At 46.6% G+C, this 20,395-nt stretch overlaps 1 protein-coding gene across 3 annotated transcripts in view; it reads left to right on the top strand.

The window, feature by feature from the left end:
- LOC111954279 (afadin) overlaps positions 1-20,395 on the top strand; it is a 149,836-nt gene that overhangs the window by 73,649 nt on the left and 55,792 nt on the right. Inside the window, exons 7-18 of one of the 3 annotated variants that reach the window (XM_070435756.1) lie at positions 2,099-2,186; positions 4,606-4,764; positions 6,866-6,910; positions 7,720-7,814; positions 7,983-8,236; positions 11,513-11,582; positions 11,774-11,865; positions 12,607-12,668; positions 15,184-15,389; positions 16,853-16,873; positions 18,158-18,303; positions 19,370-19,464. In XM_070435756.1, the coding sequence (XP_070291857.1) occupies positions 2,099-2,186; positions 4,606-4,764; positions 6,866-6,910; positions 7,720-7,814; positions 7,983-8,236; positions 11,513-11,582; positions 11,774-11,865; positions 12,607-12,668; positions 15,184-15,389; positions 16,853-16,873; positions 18,158-18,303; positions 19,370-19,464 (1,333 nt within the window). The remainder of the gene's footprint in view (positions 1-2,098; positions 2,187-4,605; positions 4,765-6,865; positions 6,911-7,719; positions 7,815-7,982; positions 8,237-11,512; positions 11,583-11,773; positions 11,866-12,606; positions 12,669-15,183; positions 15,390-16,852; positions 16,874-18,157; positions 18,304-19,369; positions 19,465-20,395) is intronic. The other 2 variants (XM_070435758.1, XM_070435757.1) reach the window with 2 other exon arrangements.

Raw genomic sequence — 20,395 nt, 5'->3', positions numbered from 1 at the left:
TTATACAATATGACAGACTCACCTTTCTCACCTTGTATCTCTAGTTTTATAGCATCATCAAATCACGCACCCACTTGTGGTCAGAGTTTTACAGGGAACACTCTTAGTTTGAGAGCACAGTTCACAAAAGTGAAAAGTTTGTATCGTGTCTTCAGAAAGTGTTCCCACCCCTTTACTTTTTCCACATTTTCTTGTGTTACAATCTGAATTTAAAATTGATTAAATGGGGTTGTTTGTCACTGGCCTACAAACTAAACACCATAATGTCAATGTGTAATTATGTTTTTCACATTTTTTACAAATTAATAAAAAATGAAAAGCTGAAATATCTTGAGTCAATAAGTATTGAACCCCTTTGTCATGGCAACGCCTAAATCAGTTCAGGAGTGAAAACGTGCTAAAGTCACAATCAGTTGCATGAATGACTACCTCATCTCTGTACCCCACATATACAATTATCTGTAAGGTGCCTCAGTCGAGCGGTGAATTTCAAACACAGATTCAACCACGAAGACCAAGGAGGTTTTCCAATGCCTCGCGAAGAAGGGCACCTATTGGTAGATGGGTAAAAATGGAAAAAAAGCTGACATTGAATATCCCCTTTGAGCATGGTGAAGTTATTAATTACACTTAGGATGGTGTATCAATACACCCAGTCACTACAAAGATACAGGTGTCCTTCCATCTCAGTTGCCGGAAAGGAAGGAAACCACTCAAGGATTTCCCCATGAGGCCAATGGTGACTTTAAAACAGTTACAGAATTGAATGGCTGTGATAGGAGAAAACTGAGGATCGATCAACAAAATTGTAGTTACTCCACAATACTAACCTAATTGACAGTAAAAAGAAGGAAGCCTGTACAGAATAAAAAATATTCAAAATATGCATTCTGTTTGCAGCAAGGCACTAAAGTAATACTGCAAAGCAATTAACTTTTTGTCCTGGATACAAAGTGTTATGTTTGGGGCAAATCCAATACAACACATTACTGAGTACCACTCTCCATATTTTCAAGCATAGTGTTGGCTGCATCATATTATGGGGAGGCTTGTAATCTTGTGAGGCACTGTACATATGCTTCACAAGAGGAGCTTAGGTCACCCTTGTGTAATACACACCCCCGAGCCGCCATGCTGTCCTATTCAGAAAATGGAGGTGTGAGTAATGAATGAATGTTTGCTCGATTTCCCCTCCATTTGTCTCCGGGGTGAACTAGAGGACAGGGTGGGTGTGGCCGGGCCACATTTTAAGCTGATTTAATGTTTCTGCGGTAACTGGCCTAGGTCCTTTTTAAACCCTACATACAGTATTTCATCAGCCGGCTGCACTCTCTGTCTCTCTGTGTGTGTCTCGCTCTCACTCTCTCTCTCCTTCCCTTCATCCGTCTCTCTCTCCGTATCTCCCATCTGGCCGGCCACACTCCTCCCTGTGGTCTGACAGATTAAAGCATGAAGGGGTCTGTTGGCACAGGCCTTTGTTTGATAGTAATTGAATTGCATTTCTCCAAAGTGCCAGGCCAGCAGATGTGATGCTGTGTGTGTCTGGTTGCCGGGTAGGGATAGCAGAGCAGCAGCACCATGGCTGGCCTAATATCGCCTGTCATCGTGTGACAAACATCTCCATGCTACACCGCCAACCTTTGCCGCCTCACATCCCTGCTGCCTGACCGCCAATCACATTAAAGCAGTCCCTCCTCCTTCAGTCCCTCCTCCATCCGCCTCTCATTTATTCATCTGAGTCATTAAAAAAGGAAACATTTCAAATGCTCCGATCAGACATGGTCATTTGCCTCGCCAGCGTGTTGGACAGGTCATCACTACAGCCAGAGTGAGTGGAGAGTAGGAGGGAGAGAGGTTATGTCTGGAGCATGAGGAACTGGAGCATTCTTAGGGAAAGGAAGAGCAGCCAGCTATTGACGAACATGCTAATGTGCAATAATCATGTTATAAAGGCTGGTTTGGTACACATCCTTTATGACCCCTATATACATTATAATTGAGCATTATGAGGTATTCTATGTGAATTATTGTTTGGTTGATTTGGAATTTGCTGTGGAATGTGTGGTTGTTTCATGGGTGTGGTTTTGTGGTTCTGCAGCACACAGATGACAAGTCTGGGAAGGAGATCATCCTGGACGATACAGAGTGTCCTCTTCAGATCTTCAGAGACTGGCCCAATGACAGAGGTAGAACACCATAGCACTACGGGCCCAATCATACATTCAGATCCTGCTTGTATCTAAAGTTTTACAGCACCTCTTCCATTGACAGCATTGTATGATTTATACACAGCCAAAAGCTAATTTGAACTAATAGTGAATCTACACTGAACAAAAATAAAAACACAACATGTTAAGTATTGGTTCCATGTTTCATGAGCTGAAATAAAAGATCCCAGAAATTTGTGTACAAATTTGTTTACATTCCTTTTAGTGAGCATTTCTCCTTTGACAAGCTAATCCATCCACCTGACAGGTGTGGCATATCAAGAGGCTGATTAAACAGCATGATTGTTACACAGTTGCACCTTGTGCTGGGGACAATAAAAGGCCATAAGCTACGGACAACAAAATTGCGTTTGATTGACAATTTGAATGCACAAAAATAACCTCACGAGATCCCGAGGCCCGTTGTGACGCCCATTTAAAAAAAAAAATTATAATTTATCTCTAATGTATTTATATAGCCCTTCTTACATCAGCTGATATCTCAGTGCTGTACAGAAACCCAGACTAAAACCCCAAACCGCAAGCAATGCAGGTGTAGAAGCACGGTGGCTAKGAAAAACTTACTAGAAAGGCCAAAACCTAGGAAGAAACCTAGAGAGGAACCAGGCTATGAGGGGTGGCCAGTCCTCTTCTGGATGTGCCGGGTGGAGATTATAACAGAACATGGCCAAGATGTTCAAATGTTAATAAATGACCAGCATGGTCAAATAATAATAATCACAGTAGTTGTCGAGGGTGCAACAAGTCAGCACCTCTACCGCTCCTGCGGTCTCTAGAGAGTTGAAAACAGCAGGTCTGGGACAAGTAGCACGTCCGGTGAACAGGTCAGGGTTCCATAGCCGCAGGCAGAACAGTTGAAACTGGAGCAGCAGCACGGCCAGGTGTACTGGGGACCGCAAGGAGTCCTGAGGCATGGTCCTAGATCTCAGGTCCTCCGAGAAAAAGAGAGAATTAGAGAGAGCATACTTAAATTCACATAGGACACCGGATAAGACAGGAGAAATACTCCAGATATAACAGACTGACCCTAGCACCCCTACACATAAACTATTGCAGCATAAATACTGGAGGCTGAGACAGGAGGGGTCAGGAGACACTGTGGCCCCATCCGATGATACCCCCGGACAGGGCCAAACAGGCAGGATATAACCCCACCCACTTTGCCAAAGCACAGCCCCCACACCACTAGAGGGATATCTTCAACCACCAACTTACCATCCTGAGACRAGGCCGAGTATAGCCCACAAAGATCTCCGCCACGGCACAACCCAAGGGGGGGCACCAACCCAGACTGGAAGACCACGTCAGTGACTCAACCCACTCAAGTGACGCACCCCTCTTAGGGACGGCATGGAAGAGCCCAGGCACACTCCTGGGCCAGACTACACTCATACTCATACACTCATACTCTCTACACTCGCCAGTTTTAGCTTTAGCCAGCACCATCTTCAGATTTGCCTTAACGTCGGTAGCCCTGCCCCCTGGTAAACATTGTATGATCGCTGGATGATTCGTTTTAAGTCTAATACTGCGGGTAATGGAGTCACCTATGACTAGGGTTTTCAATTTGCCAGAGCTAATGGTGGGAGGCTTTCGCGTCTCAGACCCTGTAATGGGAGGAGTAGACACCAGAGAAAGCTCGGCCTCTGACTCCGACTCGCTGCTTAATGGGGAGAACCGGTTGAAAGTTTCTGTCGGCTGAATGAGCGACACCGGTTGAGCATTCCTACAGCATTTCCCTCCAGAAGCCATGAGAAAATTTGTCCGGTTGCGGCGACTGTGCGAGGGGATTTATACTACTATCTGTACTTATTGGTGGCACAGACGCTGTTTCATCTTTTCCTGCACTGAAATTACCCTTGCCTAACGATTGCGTATGAAGCTGGTCTTGCAGCACGGCTACCCTCGCCGTAAGGCGATCGTTCTCCTGTATAATATGAGTACAGCGACTGAAATTAGAAGGCATCATGTTTGTTATTACTTAGCTTCGGCTGTTGGAAGTCCTGACGAACCACCAGATAAAGCGTTCGGAGTGAAAAAGTTGAGTGAGGGGAAAAAACTAAAAATATAAATGGTAATTAAAAAGTACAAACCGTAAAGTTGTCAGGTAGCAAAGTAAGGTTAGCAACAAAACGCACAGCAGCACGTAAACAAGTCTGCAAGTTGTGAACATTGTGACCGGAAATGACACCTGTGCCCAGCAGATGCATATCTGTATTTCCAGTCATGTGAAATCCATAGATTTGGGCCTAATGAATTGCATGTTGCGTTGAGGATAGTCCGTTGTCTGTAAGGATTGTATTGTTTTTATCTGAAATCCCCTGTCTATACTGCCCTCTCCTGGTAGCTCTGGGTCATAACGCATGTGTTGTTTCAGGGGACCTAGTATTCCAGCTGAAGAAGAGACCTCCAGACTACGTGCCAAAGAAGGGCCGCAAGCCAGAGGACAAGGGCCCCAGGGGGAAGGGCATGGACGTGCCCCTGCATGGGTCTCTACCCCCAGAGAAACTGCCTTACCTGGTGGAGCTCAGCCCAGGTGCATCATACACACACGCACTGCAGATCACATATATATGCAGACACACACACTCTTGAACAAGAACACACACATTCCCAGCTGACGCCAAATGCTGGCGTGTACAGAACTGCAGTATGTAAGACAGTTAATTCTACTCACATAGCTAACAGAACAGCATAATCATTGCGCAATGACATTCACACACCAGTAGAGGCATGGTAGGCAATATGGACCAAACCTGATGCCCTGAACTTTCTAGTCTTCTGACAAGGTGAGTGAGGTGGGCCCTAGAAGCATCTCCTGCCAAGTCGACTGTACCTAGGCTTGGGCGGTATCCAGATTTTCATATTGTCATACCGTCCTTCTCTCATCCCGGGTTTTACGGTATTACCGGCATAGCACACAAGGGGCGCTAAAAATGCAAGAAAAGCCCTTTTGGGCCTCTATTACCAGAATGCTAACAAAATTAGCACCAACTAATTGCGAACTCACATAGAAGCTGTTAGCTAAATGCTAATGAGCGAAAACGAACTTAAACGAATTGCAAGATGGGCAAATCCAGCTCATAAAGTTTTACAAGCATAGCTAGTGTAGCTACCGAATCACTTTCGGTGAGTGTGGACATTTACAAGCAAAAGTGAACGAGACAAATTTTGCAAAAGAACAAAGTTGTGATGCATGCTTTTCTGAAGGAAGAGTAGTATATGTACACAGAAGAACAGAGGGAAAAAACACTATGAAGCACTGGAAAAAATGGCTGCTGTACAGAACTTATCCATAGCTGCACAGCAGAGACTCACCGATAGAGAATGCTATGGACTGATTAGCTCTCGCTTTCTCCCGTTGTGCTATTTACAAACAAACGTGACTGGCTCAACTGGTCTGGGGAACTACGGTAGCTTCATTATGTAAAATAATGTGACAGGTGAAATGAAGTTGCACAAGTTGACTGCAGGTCAATTTAAGTAGCTACAAATATTCACATTTATTGAAAATTTCAAATAAATTGTATTGAAAAACCATCCTGTTGCTTTTTCCAAATACTCCAGTGTGTGGTATACTTCCCAAGCCTAACTGTACACCCTCTCGCACACTCGCGGAAGACACATTTCAGTTTAATGCATTCAGCTGCACAACTGACTAGGTATCTTCCCTTTGCCACCAAGAGAATGCTTTCAGGACTACAGTAGCTGCTGCTCGTGTTGCCTAGGTCGGGGATGGGCAACTTTGATGGGGGTGGGTGCCACAAAAAACATGGAACTCATCATTAGGAGTCGCTGTGGCTCGGGTCTGGGTACCCCCCTCCCCCCACACACACACAAATTAGGGTGGAGGAGAATGTTAGCAGTTTTTAATATCACTAATGATCAATAGGCATGGGTCATTTAACCATGCTTACTACAAGTTTAGATAGCTGGCCGATAGACTAACTTACCAATCACCCCCAAAAAATTGCTGACATGGGCTAATTGACTGACTGCTGATGCACAACCAAATTTCGTAGTTGCACCTGTGTTGAGACCCTGGCTGAGTCCCCCTCCCCCTAAAAATGGCGCGGGCCACCAGTTGCCCATACCTGGCCTAGGTGTTGGGTCCAATACGATGGTCAGTCCTCACTGATGGGCTGGCCCTAACAGCTGCCTGTTTCCACTGACCCCCTCTTTCTCTCTCTCTCTCCATGCTCCCCTGACCAACCTTACAACCATGCAGTGCACTAACCATGCAGTGCACTAACCCTGTCTCTCAGAACCATTTTTAACCTCCTCAGGGAATTGATTAGTACTTAAAAGATTTGAAAGTTTGCAATCTGTTTGCATACATTGCCACAAAATAGTGTGTCTCCCAGGCAAGGGTTCTCTGCTCTTTCTGCAGGAAAGTGATTCAAGGTGTGTGTGTGTGTTTTAGTGTGGATTCTGGGAATGTTTTATTGGTGATTATTACTGGGAGTGTGTGAGGCGAAGAAGGGCGCTGCGTTTTCTCCTTGGTGCAACATTTACACCCCATGCTGTGTCTTCTCTCTCCTGGCTTCCTGTGGTGTGTTCTGTCTGTCGCTACTACCTGCTGCTGTGTCTTACTGCTGTGTCTTACTGCTGCCGCCTCTGCATGTCTGCTCACCTAGGGAGGGGGAATCACTATGGCTACTACACCTATCGGCACCACGAAGGTAAACCTACCTACCCACCACGCCTCTCCTCCTCTCCACCACCACACCCATCTACTGCTGTGTTTCTCTGGATAGAAGTTGACTTGTGGTAGAACCTGCCCTTAAGTACAGAACTAGGATCAGATTACCCTGAAGATTATTGGTTATTCTAGTTTTGACCATTATTGTGATGGCAAAAGATCTGACCCTGTATCAGTGGTTAGGTGTTAGGGTCAACTCGTACCCGATCTCCGAAGTTTCCCTTTGGCATTGATCTAGGATCATGTTCTCCACCCCAAATGCTCACCATAACAATTCCATGAAATGAAACCCTAGATCAGTGTCTGTGGGCAACTGAATGCTACTGTACTGAATGCCTTGTTGATCAGTGGCTCAGCCAATCAGAGCAGGGCCTCACTATCTAGGACRGGACCTTAAGTCAACTCCACTGCACTAAGCCACGTTTAGGGCCCCTGCCAGACATTATTAAGCTTAGCAATAGCACGTGCTTTTTGCAAATGAGGATTTTTGCAAAACCCAGGATTTTCAGAAGATACATGTTTTTCCCACCCTTGTTAACTAATTTGCTGCTTTGCTTTTACTAAAATCTGTTTTTACTAATCAAAATACACAGATTATCTGGTCTACTGGTAGCTGTTATGACAACATGGTTTTGTATGTCTATTTCCCCTCTTATGTATTTTGTGTGTGACATGTACGACTGTCATGTGTTGGTAAAAATCTCCCTCTGTGCTCTGTGATGTAGTGAGTGAGTGTGTGTGTGTCCCTCCATATTGTGAGTACTGACTGTCTCCTGGTCTCCACCATAGACGGCTCAGACTCCAGGGACAAACCGAAACTCTACCGCCTGCAGCACAGTGTTACTGAGGTGGGCTCAGACACTACAGACGACGGCTCCATCCAGGTAAGGACCTGCCCTTTGTCTGTCTCTGTCTGTCTCTGTTTGTGTCTCTGTCTGTCTTGGTCTGGGGTCACATGCTACATTGATGTAGCTGTAAATTACGATGGTACACTGGACAGCTAGTTAGCTGAGCTAAAGGTCTAGTAATACTGAGTGTCTCCTCTCCTCCAGCTGTTTGGTCCAGGTATCCTGCCCCACCACTGTAAGCTGATGCATACGGAGGGATTGGTGACAGTGACACCACACAGTCTGGAGGCTGAGACTTATGTGGATGGCCAGCTTGTCACTGAGACCACCGTGCTGCGAAGCGGAGCCACACTGCAGTTCGGCGTCTCCCACGTCTTCAAGTTTGTGGACCCCAGCTACGACCACAGCATGGGCAAGGGAGGGCCCGGACCAATGATGAGAGGCAGGCACAAGTCAGGGTAGGTGGGGTGAAGGGTGTTGGCGCTAGCGCATACACACACTCACCGACGCGCGCGCACACACACACACACCGTGGCCGCGAGAATAGATTTGATTTATTTATAAAGATCCCCATTAGCCGACGCCAATGGCGACAGTCAGTCTTTCCTCAACTCTTAACCAAGACAGACTGGCATGTATAGTATTAATATTAGCCGTCTGATTTACAATGAATAGCAAGACGTGCCGCTCTGTTCTGGGCCAGCTGCGGCATAACTAGGTCTTTCTTTGCAGCACTTGACCATATGACTGGACAATAATCAAGATAAGATACAACTAGAGCCTGCAGGACTTGCTTTGTGGAGTGTGGTGTCAAAAAATCAGAGCATCTCTTTATTACGGACAGACTCTCCCCATCTTTACAACCAAGATGGGTCTGGGGGGGTATTTATTTTTAGGCGGTGCTGCGGCACCCTCAACCCCCTTACTTCCCGTGGCTTTGACACACACACACACACACACACACACACACACACACACACACACTTGCAGTGGACTACAAATGTAGACACGTTTGGAAAGTTAGCTCGCTCATCCCAGTGGTGATGACAGGAATGGCTTTGAATGGGACAGGAAGCAGCGGAGACCTGCTGAAACCAGTGTCATCGGTCCCAGGATGCATCTCTCAGCTGCCTGACTGAACAGCACAATGGTGGCTCTCATCTCTGTGTGTTCTGAACAGGCCATGACAGCACAGCCTCCTGTTTACACATAGCTGCCAGCCACCAGAGATGACATGTGGTGTGGCTCAGTTGGTAGAGCATGGCGCTTGCAACGCCAGGGTTGTGGGTTCATTCCCCACGGGGGGACCAGGATGAATATGTATGAACTTTCCAATTTGTAAGTCGCTCTGGATAAGAGCGTCTGCTAAATGACTTAAATGTAAAATGTGCATCCCTATTGGAACCTTATTCCCTATATAGTGCACTACTTTTAACTAGAGCCCTCTGGGTCCTGGTGAAAACGAATGTACTTTAAAGGGAATTGAGTGCCATTTAACCCAGCCATGTCCTACCTGCTAGTCATTCTGGTCTAGAACCCTGTGGCCTCAGTACACCACACTATCTTCTGATAGTTGAATCTTTAGTCAGAGCCTATATCCTGTCAGGTATCCTACCCACCTCTACAGCTCAGGCTTTACTGCTCTCTGTCTGCATCAGAGAAGTCAGTGCTGCTGAATTCCATTTGCAGGATTCTGACCTTCTCAAAGGTGTGTTAGTTTGTGTGTGTGTGTGTGTGTGAGATTCGTTCCCTGGGGTTGGGATGTGACTCCAAGCCCGTAGTTGACCACATCGCTGCCGTGGAAACAGATGCCACGTGGGCGGGAGGGGGAGGAGCCATCTGGGTGCAGCAGGTTTAGCTCTAATTTAACTCTGGCTGCAGAGAGGGAGCAAAAAAAGAGATGTGGGGGAGAGAGAGGAGGTAGGGGGAGAGAGAGGAGGTAGGGGGAGAGAGAGGAGGTAGGGGGAGAGTAGGACTGTGGGGGAAAGAGAGGAGGGTGGGGGAAAGAGAGGAGGTAGGGAGAGAGTGGGGGAAAGAGGACYGTGGTAGAGAGTGGGGGAAAGGGAGGCAGCAGAAGTGCCAGAATGGGGAAAAAGAGGTAGAGTTGGGTCGCCTGCCAGGCTTGGGCTGTTGTAAGGACACTAATCTGATCAGTCCGGGCTGGCTGGCTGGCTGGCTGGCTGGCTGGCTGGCTGGGGTGTGGCCTGCAGTGCTGTGTTATTAACGAGGCAGAGAGGACCAGGACCCTGGCGCCCCACACGCTCACAAACTCAGATCACTGCTGCAGCCTCCTCTGTTCACTACAAACACTACTCCAACCAGAGAGAGAGGGAGAGAACAGGACGGGGACACTGCCAGGTGAGACAGAGTAATGTCTTCCTATGGTTAGACAGTGGTAGGGCAGGGTTTCTAGGCTACTTCTCACAGAGGAGAATGTGTTGCATTTGTGGACTATGGCTGGATAGGATGTCTCCACCACATGGGTGAGGACACTATAGTAGATGACTGGAGAATGACCTAGGCTCTCATTGACAGTAGATGTATGATGATTCAAGAAGRTGACTATATTAGCATGTTGTTATCAGTCGTTAGGCTTCTAGAGTGCTTTTGGTGAGCGTAGACTGACGGTTGATGTAGATCCACTAATTAGAGGGTCATTAAGTCTGTGTATATCTGGGCTTTATCTGGGCTTTAGGCTAAAGACAGAATTCCCATGATGTTAATTTGACCAGCCACGTTGACTTGATGTATAACATTTGGACTGGCTGGGCTGGTTAATTTATTAATGTTTGTGGATATAGTGATAAGCCCTAATCCACCGTTAATGCTGTGGCCTGATGTTAGAGAGGATGACATCTGGGTGGGAGAGGAGAGAGGAAAAGAGAATAGATCAAAGGACTTCAGCTTTTGGTACAGTTCTGGTGCATTTCTTGCTAGTACTACATTGCGACACGTATGTTTGCTATGGGACCTCCATGCTCCATGACCTCCAAAAACTCCATGGCTTTGAACAGCAATGGAAATCAAATGACACCAACTTAGTTCAAACTCAGACTATGGGTTTTGCTCTAAGTATGGTTCTGTGTTGTGATTGAGTCGTTGGCCTGAACCAGTCCTCTCTGGTCAATTACACAGCTTTCAGTAAGAGAGGCTACAGTCACATGTTCCCCTCAGTGCAGACTGATTGGCTGTACTGTAGAGATCAGGATGTGTGCGTCCTCTTGTCATGGGTCAGCATATGAAATAGTAAGTCCTTTTCTTTAGAACAGACAGCTCTCTCACTTTGCATGTCACAACTAATGTTAACTGGATTTAATTCACATGTAGCTCAGGGGTATATTTAGATACATGTGTTCTAGTCATTCATTTGCAGTGATAAGGCCAATGGAATTTCTGGCATTCTGTTAACTGGCCCAGTCCTGACATGGGTGGCGGAGTGTGTCGCTACATAAATGTGGCTGTATATAAGACTGTGGGGGGGTGGGTGCGTAGGCCTGGTGGGGGTGTGTGTGCGCCTGGTGGGTGTGTCTTTGCGTCTGGTGTGTGTCTGCGTACGTACGCCTGGTGTGTGTGTGTGTGTGTGTGTGTGGTGCTGTGGATTATGTCTGAGCTCCTGTCATTCTCTCCCAGTAATGAAAGTCCCTCCTGCTCTGCCTGGGAGATGTTCTGTCCTTGAGTTTATTGTCCCTCTCTCTTTCTGGCCCCTTCTCTCTTTCTGTCCATCTGTCAAGCAGAAGTGTTCCTGAGACGACCTTTGACCTGCAAGGGGACCTCCACAGTGGGACGGCCCTCTCCACCAGCAAGGTACAGTAACTCCCCCTCCATGTCAAGGTGTGTCCCTTGGTGTTCTCAGCACTACGTGTGTGGTGGTTGTATGTGATTGCGGTCAGAGTGTTTCATATGTTCTGTGTGTAGTTGCTGTGTTTGAGGGATCTTAGTGCCATCGTTGGGCAGGAGAACATTCCACCATGGTGTGTATTGCTGTGTTATTGCAGAGCTCAGGGAAGCTGGAAATGGAGCGTTCATCCAACGGCAGTGAGAGAGGCATGGTCAAACCCATGATCCGCGGGGAGCAGCAGGACAGCAGGTGAGAGACACACATCTGGAATCAATGAATTAATGGGGACCCTAGAAGCCCAGTTGGTAGAGCATGGCATTTACAACGCCAGGGTTGTGGGTTCGATTCCCATGGGGGACCAGTATGATCGTATGATGTGAATGCACTCACTACTATCCCTCTGGATAAGAGTGTCTGCTAAATGTAAATGGAATCTCCACTCTAGTCAACTCAGTCCAAACAGTTGAAGCTAGGTCAACTACTAGAGACAGCATCTGTGTTTTCAGTGGTGCTGCCTAGAGAGCAGTGGTACAGTAGCTAACGTCATAACTCTGTCACGCTACAGTCCCCTGCTCTGTCGGACACACCATCTCCAGCCATGCCTTATGAACCAGGGGAAACCCGAGCCTCACTGAGCTGCACTGTGGCCCCTCATCAATAATACAGACCGCAGGGCCTGAGGCACACATACACACACACACATGCATGGTGTACACACACACGGCTGCTCACTCTTGACGCACAGGGAAGCTCATGCGCTCACACATCCGGAGCAGACAGGAGCCATGCTGTACCAGCGTGCGCAGGCCCTGCCTCTGGAGAGGTGTGCGTCAGTGAACGGGCGTGGCGAACGGGCGTGGCGAACGGGCGTGGCGAACGGGCGTGGCGAACGGGCGTGGCGAACGGGCGTGGCGAACAGGCGTGGTGAACGGGCGTGGTGAATGTGTCCTATGTGTGCTGGTTTACTGAGAGCCTCTGTCCTCCCCGCAGGTCCCAGGACATCCTGAGCCCAGAACTGACGCTGCCGGCCAGCATCGAGTTCAGGGACAACTGTGAGTCCTGCAACTACCTTCTCTGCTGGAGCTGTACAGGCTCTCGCTGTCCTTCTTTCTCATGCTCTTTCTTTCTTTCTAGCTTTTTCTCTTCTCTCACTCTATTTGAGTCTTTCTCTTACCATCTCTCTCTCTCTCTATACCTGCTGTGTAGTTTAGTAATAGTGTGACTTAATGATAACTAGATAAGGGCCATCCACACCATCTTGCCACAGTGCATTTAGCTGGTGTCTGAAATAGAGGTCGACCGATTAATCGGAATGGCCGATTTAATTAGGGCCGATTTTCAAGTTTTCATAACAATCGGTAATCGGTATTTTTGTATTTTACACCTTTATTTAACTAGGCAAGTCAGTTAAGAACACATTTTTATTTTTAAATGACGGCCTAGGAACGGTGGGTTAACTGCCTTGTTCAGGGGCAGAACGACAGATTTTTACCTTGTCAGCTCGGGGCTTCGTTTTTGCAACCTTCCGGTTACTAGTCCAACGCTCTAACCACCTGCCTTACATTGCACTCCACGAGGAGCCTGCGTGGCAGGCTGACTACCTGTTACGCGAGGGCAGCAAGAAGCCAAGGGAAGTTGCTAGCTAGCATTAAACTTATCTTTTAAAAAACAATCAATCTTAACATAATCACTAGTTAACTACACATGGTTGATGATATTACTAGTTTATCTAGCGTGTCCTGCGTTGCATATAATCGATGCGCCTACTTCGACAAACGGTGATGATTTAACAAGCGCATTTGCGAAAAAAGCACTGTCGTTGCACCAATGTACCTAACCATAAACATCAATGCCTTTCTTTAAAATCAATACACAAGTATATATTTTTAAACCTGCATATTTAGTTAATATTGCCTGCTAACATGAATTTCTTATAATTAGGGAAATTGTGTCACTTCTCTTGCGTTCYGTGCAAGCAGTCAGGGTATATGCAGCAGTTTTGGCCGCCTGGCTCATTGCGAACTGTGTGAAGTCCATTTATTCCTAATAAAGGCCGTAATTCATTTGCCAGAATTGTACATAATTATGACATAACATTGAAGGTTGTACAATGTAACAGCAATATTTAGACTTAGGGATGCCATCCGTTAGATAAAATACGGAACGGTTCCGTATTTCACTGAAAGAATAAACGTTTTGTTTTCGAAATGATAGTTTCCGGATTCGACCATTTTAATGACCAAAGGCTCATTAAGGGACAGAAGCTATACTGTTACACTGGCAATACTAACTAAATAAGAACATCTGATAGTCAAATACAAATCGTATAGAGAGAAATAGTCCTATAATTCCTATAATAACTACAACCTAAAACTTCTTACCTGGGAATATTGAAGACTCATGTTAAAAGGAACCACCAGCTTTCATATGTTCTCATGTTCTGAGTAAGGAACTTAAATGTTAGCTTTTTTACATGGCACATATTGCACTTTTACTTCTCCAACACTTTGTTTTTGCATTATTTAAACCAAATTGAACATGTTTCATTATTTATTTGAGGCTAAATTGATTTTATTTATGTATTATATTAAGTTAAAATAAGTGTTCATTCAGTATTGTTGTAATTGTCATTACTACAAATACATTTTAAAAATCGGCTGATTAATCGGTATCGGCCTTTTTTGGTCCTCCAATAATCTGTATCGGTATCGGCGTTGAAAAATCATAATCGGTCGACCTCTAGTCCGAAAGGTATTGACTCATTGTCTGCATGCTGCGCCAACTGGCTTTTAATGTTGTCAACTGCCACTAGTGGTTTTATTGAACACGGTCATGTTAACATTAACTGAAATGTTATTATGTAAATACGCACATTGTTAGACCTTAGTACCATAGAGCTCATATCTGTATGACTGTCGACATGAATTAGTCAAGCTGTGAAAATAGCAGGTGGTAGCATGCAGGACTCTTTCTTTCTCTCGCTCTCTCTCTCTTGATCGAGCAATTGGTTGATTACCTTCTAATCAATAGGGAGCCTAACACACCAGTCCGTTCTGTGAATGACATGCAATGATTCTCCAATGAACACACACTGAATGTACTGCTACTTCTGATGTGTGTGATGGGCTCTCCCGCTCCCCCTTTAGCATAGCTTTATTTGTTTAAGCCATTTTAACTTGCCTTTCAAGCCCTTTTATATGCAGAACCTTGTTTGTGGACTCTAGTCTTGGGCCTGGCTAAAGTCAGTCTCTGTGTATTTGAAGTTGTGTGAGTTTATGTGTTTGGCTATGGAGCAGAGAGAGCAGAGGCCTTTGATTTGTAATATCGGGGGGGGGGGTTGCTCTCTCACAACTCTCTCACAATGCACTATAAACAGCCCCTGCTGGGGAACCAGGAAGCCAGGGTTGGGGACAATGTTATCTCAAGGCCCTACTGTAAACACACAAACATGCACACAGAGTCACTCCTGTAGCAAAATCAGGACTGACCCATCTGCCTGTGACTTATGTCACGTGAACTCACACCGCACCGTTATCACCCTCCTTGCCCCCACCATGCACCCTCCAGCCGAAGATACCTTCCTGACGGCCATCATCAACTACACCAACAGCTCCACGGTGCACTTCAAGCTGTCCCCCACCTACGTGTTGTACATGACCTGTCGCTACGTCATGTCCAGCCACTACCGGCCCGACATCAGCCCCTCTGAGCGCACCCACAAAGTCATAGCCATCGTCAACAAGATGGTGAGCATGATGGAAGGAGTCATCCAGGTGAGTGTCCATCCTTCCGCCTCGCCTTTTTTTCTCCTCCTCATTCTAATTAGGAGGACATTCAAGGTTTACGGCCTGGGTTTGGTGTGTATATGACCACGTTATGTCCTCAGCCAGTTGCCTGAAAAAAGGACACTGACAAAAATACATTTGTTCTCTGCACTTTTATGTTATTTTTCTTTTGATTGGTTAATTTCACTTCCCTCTAGAGATACAGGTGACCCAGGACCGAAAGAAAACCCCCAAAACTGTAGCTGACTAGGTAGTCATCCTGGTAGTCATCCTGGTAGTCGTCCTGGTAGTCGTCCTGGTAGTCGTCCTGGTAGTCGTTCTGGTAGTCGTCCTGGTAGTCGTCCTGGTAGTCGTCCTGGTAGTCGTCCTGGTAGTCGTCCTGGTAGTCGCCCTGGTAGTCGTCCTGGTAGTCGTCCTGGTAGTCAGCCTGGTAGTCAGCCTGGTAGTCGTAGTATTCTGTAAGATTTCTCTTGGTTTATTCAACCAGGTCATTTCCACAGAATAATTTGTAGAGGCGTGAAGACCATGTTATGTCTTTCTGTCCAGCGTCTCTGTGTCCCCCTCCCTAATGTGTTCACTGGAACACAGGATCATTGTGGTGTTCCAAAAGCACTCTCAGCCAGCACAAAACCCAAATTACATTTTGTATTAGTGTAGCAGTAATACCCATACTCTGGGACACCAACCCTGAGTTATGTGTGAAAAACAGAAATGGCCCAAATAGTGCAAAACCATAAAACCTAGCAGAGTTTGTCTGACTCCTCACAGCACTCTAATATGGTGGGAGTTTAGACCTGTGGTTTGTCAGGTCAGTCCTCATGGGATTCCTCATCCTGTCATTATACAACTTTAAAGACACTCAATTTACATACAGATTGTAGTCTGTTAATAGATGATTATCTGTCTACACATTGACAGTGTCTGTCACAGACACATACTAGACACATACTGGACACACACACACACACACAGTGCAGGAGCATTAGGGAAATCTGTCGTTGCTCTGTGTGTGTGTCTTATAGAAATCAGGCTTACAGTCATTAAACCCATTTAAAGATGGATTTTTATCCTGATGATTTTGGAAATCCAAGTCTTAAACCTCCATGAGGGACATTGGAAATTTAATCTGTGTTCCTTAAATAATCAAATCTGCACAGCAATGTCCCTGCTTCCTACAGGGAACAGAATTGTGGGTACATTCAAAACTAGTTTCTGCAAGTAGGCTGTGCCTTCTCTTGCTATATTTAAAGGGAAAAGCATTTCCCATACACTACCAAAGTGGAGTTCATGTGTATTGCACATGACCGTGTGTGTGTTGTGTGCTCTGTGTTGTGTTCTGTTGACATGCTGTGAGTGAATCTCTGTCCATGCCATGGTTTTTGTTGACAGTCTTTCTCTGTCCTGTGGGATGTCTGTCTGTCTGTTTGTTTCCTCCCTCACCTCTGTGACAGGAGATTCCTGAAGCGGACCAGGTAGGACACCTAACACGTTGCTAGGGGAGAGAGCGCTCTCTCTCTCATCTCTCACTGTCTCGCCATCTATCGACTCAGTCAAGCTTCGCTCAGTCCTCCATGCTTCTTTTCTCCATAACAGAAACCAAAAACCCCTCAACCAAACCGCCAAATAATCCCTTCTCCTACAGCTGGACTCTAAAACACCAACATAATAACCCTCATTCAGCCTTCAACCTGGAACATGTGGTACTAAAAACAACTCCAACAAATCTCTGATTGTGGCAACATTGAAATAATTGTCATTTCCATTTGACCTCATGCTTTACTGCACTTCCGTGTGGATGAGAGACAAACCCCAACGTTCTTTTGCTTTTGTTGAATTTTTCCCTTCTACATTTTTAATTTTGTCTGTGGTTTAACATGGTTCTTTTGGATGCGTTCTGTCCTGTGGCCATTCTGAAGTGGGGGTGTTGTGGGGATAGACGAGTGCGGAATACACAGGGACCAGCGCCGGCCGAGACAAGTCGGGCGGACCTTGTGTATCCCTTATTCTTTGAGATAAGGTGACATTGACATTAGCTCATCACACAGACCAGACACTGGGCTCTAAAGCACTAGCAGCCTGTTCAGTTTAATCCTGTTTATCTCTGATAAATGTTAGAGGCGTTCAAGAACAGCTTCACAGGGTAAAATACATGAGTACTGAGCTGAATGTCCATCCCAGACCAGTATTTGTTTGTATACTGGTTGATGTGGAATGTGGTCCCTGTGCAGAGATGCAGTAGCTACTGCTAGAGGAAGTAGACCGCATTTATATCAGGACATGCAGAGAACTGCTCCACACAGAAGCTAGCAAGAAAATAAAAATAAAAGTGGAATAAAATTCCCTGTTGGCACTGTTCTAACGTCAGTTTTCCCTAAATGGTTATGGTTAGGATTGGGGGAGGGTCAACTGATCTTAGATCTGTGCCTATTAGCTGTACCGTATGTTTATTCCCTCAACTTTAATATGACAAAGAGCCTGTTAATCCAGTAGTCTACTCTGCACAGGGCCCCCCCCCCTCCAAAACTGACCCTCTGGGAGAGGCTGTAACTGGGGGCCAGTGTCTGGTTCTGGACGTCTTGGATTGGGGTGGGGTGGGGTAGGGTGGCAGGTGCACGAGTCTATCCCTGGAGTGCTGCTACTGCTCATGGCTGTGAGTCTGAGAGAGTCCCCCCTTCACCCCGTGTCTGTCTATACCTCCTCTCTGACCCCCTGCTCTCTCTCTCGGTCTGTCCTGCTCTGTGATTGGTGTATTCCAGAAGCAGAAGAACATTGCGGGGGCCCTGGCTTTCTGGATGGCCAATGCCTCAGAGCTGCTCAACTTCATCAAGCAGGACAAGGACCTGTCGCGCATCACACTGGACGCCCAGGACGTGCTGGCACACCTCGTCCAGATGGCCTTCAAGTGAGTGCCCCGACTTCCTCCCTACCCTCTGGCCCCGTCTCTTTCCTAACCCCTGGTCCTCTCCTCTCTGTAGTTCGATGCTCCTCCGTCTTCTTGGCCAGCCTCTTTAACTGCCCCTGTTTGTCTTCTTTCCACTCCTCTTTGCCCCATCATTCCCACTTCTTGTTCCTGTCCCTCTTCTGATCACTTCTCTGCCCCCCACTTTCTCACCCATGACCTGGAGACCAGGCTTTACCTTATCCTGCTCCCAACACTACCCTGTCAGTCCTGTGTATGTCATGTCTGCATGTACGCCATCAGGGCTAAATCAAACCACATGTGAGTAATAGTATGATTGGACAATTATTATGCTAATTCTAGATCAAAATGTGAAGTACCCTGCCATTGCTGGCATCGATTCTCCTGAGTGAGAAAACAAAATATAGATGTCTGCTGCCCATGGAAAAATGGCCCTCGTTCACAATGTTCTAGCTAGTGGTTAGTGGCCCATGCTAACTTCTGCCTGAGTTGTCCCATGAGCAATAAAAGTAGCCGAGGGACAGGGGSTTAAGCAAGATAATTGTGTTGCTTCAGCTCGGACCATGTAAGGATCTGGAGAAAGTAAATCTAGCCCTTGTCCGTACTGTTTCTGGAGTCTGTGTGTGGATGCAGGAACACAAAGGGGAGCTGTGAATATGTGGAATGTCTTGGGCCTGGCGTGTTGGCCAGACTGGAGCAGGGCTGTATGGGCCTGGGGAGAGAGGAAAGGTCCCAGTAAAAACAGTTCCCATTCCCCTGTTCCCTCTGTTCTGCTCCCTGGAATGGCTAGCTGAAACAACTGGTGCTTTGTCTTTCCGGAGCAGAGCGCTGGCCGTGCCGGCCAGGCCAGACCACTGGTGCACTGTGGGATTCCAGAGGAAGTCCCGTTAGGGCAGTGGAAGTGTGGGTGGGTGTGTGTGTTGTTCTCAGGCCAAGGGAACGTATGTGTGTTTGACTTTATGTAGGTGGTCGTATATGCATTGTATGTGTCTTTTGTTTATCCATATCCATGTGGACCATACAGAACCAATGTGTTGTGTTCTTTCAGGTACCTGGTCCAGTGTCTGCAGTCTGACCTGAGTAACTACATGCCTGCCTTCCTGGACGACCCAGAGGAACAGAACCCTCAAAGGCCCAAAATAGGTGACTCACCTCTGTTCATACACGGTCTGACACTCTTACTGTATATATATATACTGTATATATACTGTATATATTAAACTCATCCAGGCCACAGTGGGGATACTGTTACATTTGTAAACTCTGCAAAAAAAAAACAAAAAAAACGTCCTCTCACTGTCAACAAACTTAACATGTGTAAATATTTGTATGAACATAACATTCAACAACTGTGACATAAACTGAACAAGTTCCACAGATATGTGACTAACAGAAATAGAATAATGTGTCCCTGAACAAAGGGGGGGTAACAGTCAATATCTGTTGTGGCCACCAGCTGCATTAAGTACTGCAGTGCATCTCCTCCTCATGGACTGCACAAGATTTGCCCGTTCTTGCTGTGAGATGTTACCCCACTCTTCCGCCAAGGCACCTGCAAGTTCCCGGACATTTCTGGAGGGAATGGCCCTAGCCCTCACCCTCCAATCCAACAGGTCCCAGACGTGCTCAATGGGGTTGAGATCCGGGCTCTTCGGTGGCCATGGTAGTCTTGCAGGAAATCACGCACAGAACAAGCAGTACGACTGGTGGCATTGTCATGCTGGAGGGTCATGTCAGGATGAGCCTGCAGGAAGGGTACCACATGAGGGAGGAGGATGTCTTCCCTGTAACGCACAGCATTGAGATTGCCTGCAATGACAACAAGCTCAGTCCGATGATGCTGTGACACACCGCCACAGACCATTACGAACCCTCCACCTCCAAATCGATCCCGCTCCAGAGTACAGGCCTCTGTGTAACGCTCATTCCTTCGACGATAAACGCGAATCCGACCATCACCCCTGGTGAGAAAAAAACCGTGACTTGTCAGTGAAGAGCACTTTTTGCCAATCCTGTCTGGTCCAGCGACGGTGGGTTTGTGCCCATAAGCGACGTTGTTGTCGGTGATGTCTGT

Source organism: Salvelinus sp. IW2-2015, linkage group LG28, assembly GCF_002910315.2.
Source record: "Salvelinus sp. IW2-2015 linkage group LG28, ASM291031v2, whole genome shotgun sequence".
NCBI classification, from domain to species: domain Eukaryota; kingdom Metazoa; phylum Chordata; class Actinopteri; order Salmoniformes; family Salmonidae; genus Salvelinus; species Salvelinus sp. IW2-2015.
The sequence above is the reverse complement of the archived record's forward strand: the minus strand, read 5'-3'. Positions and strand labels throughout refer to the sequence as shown.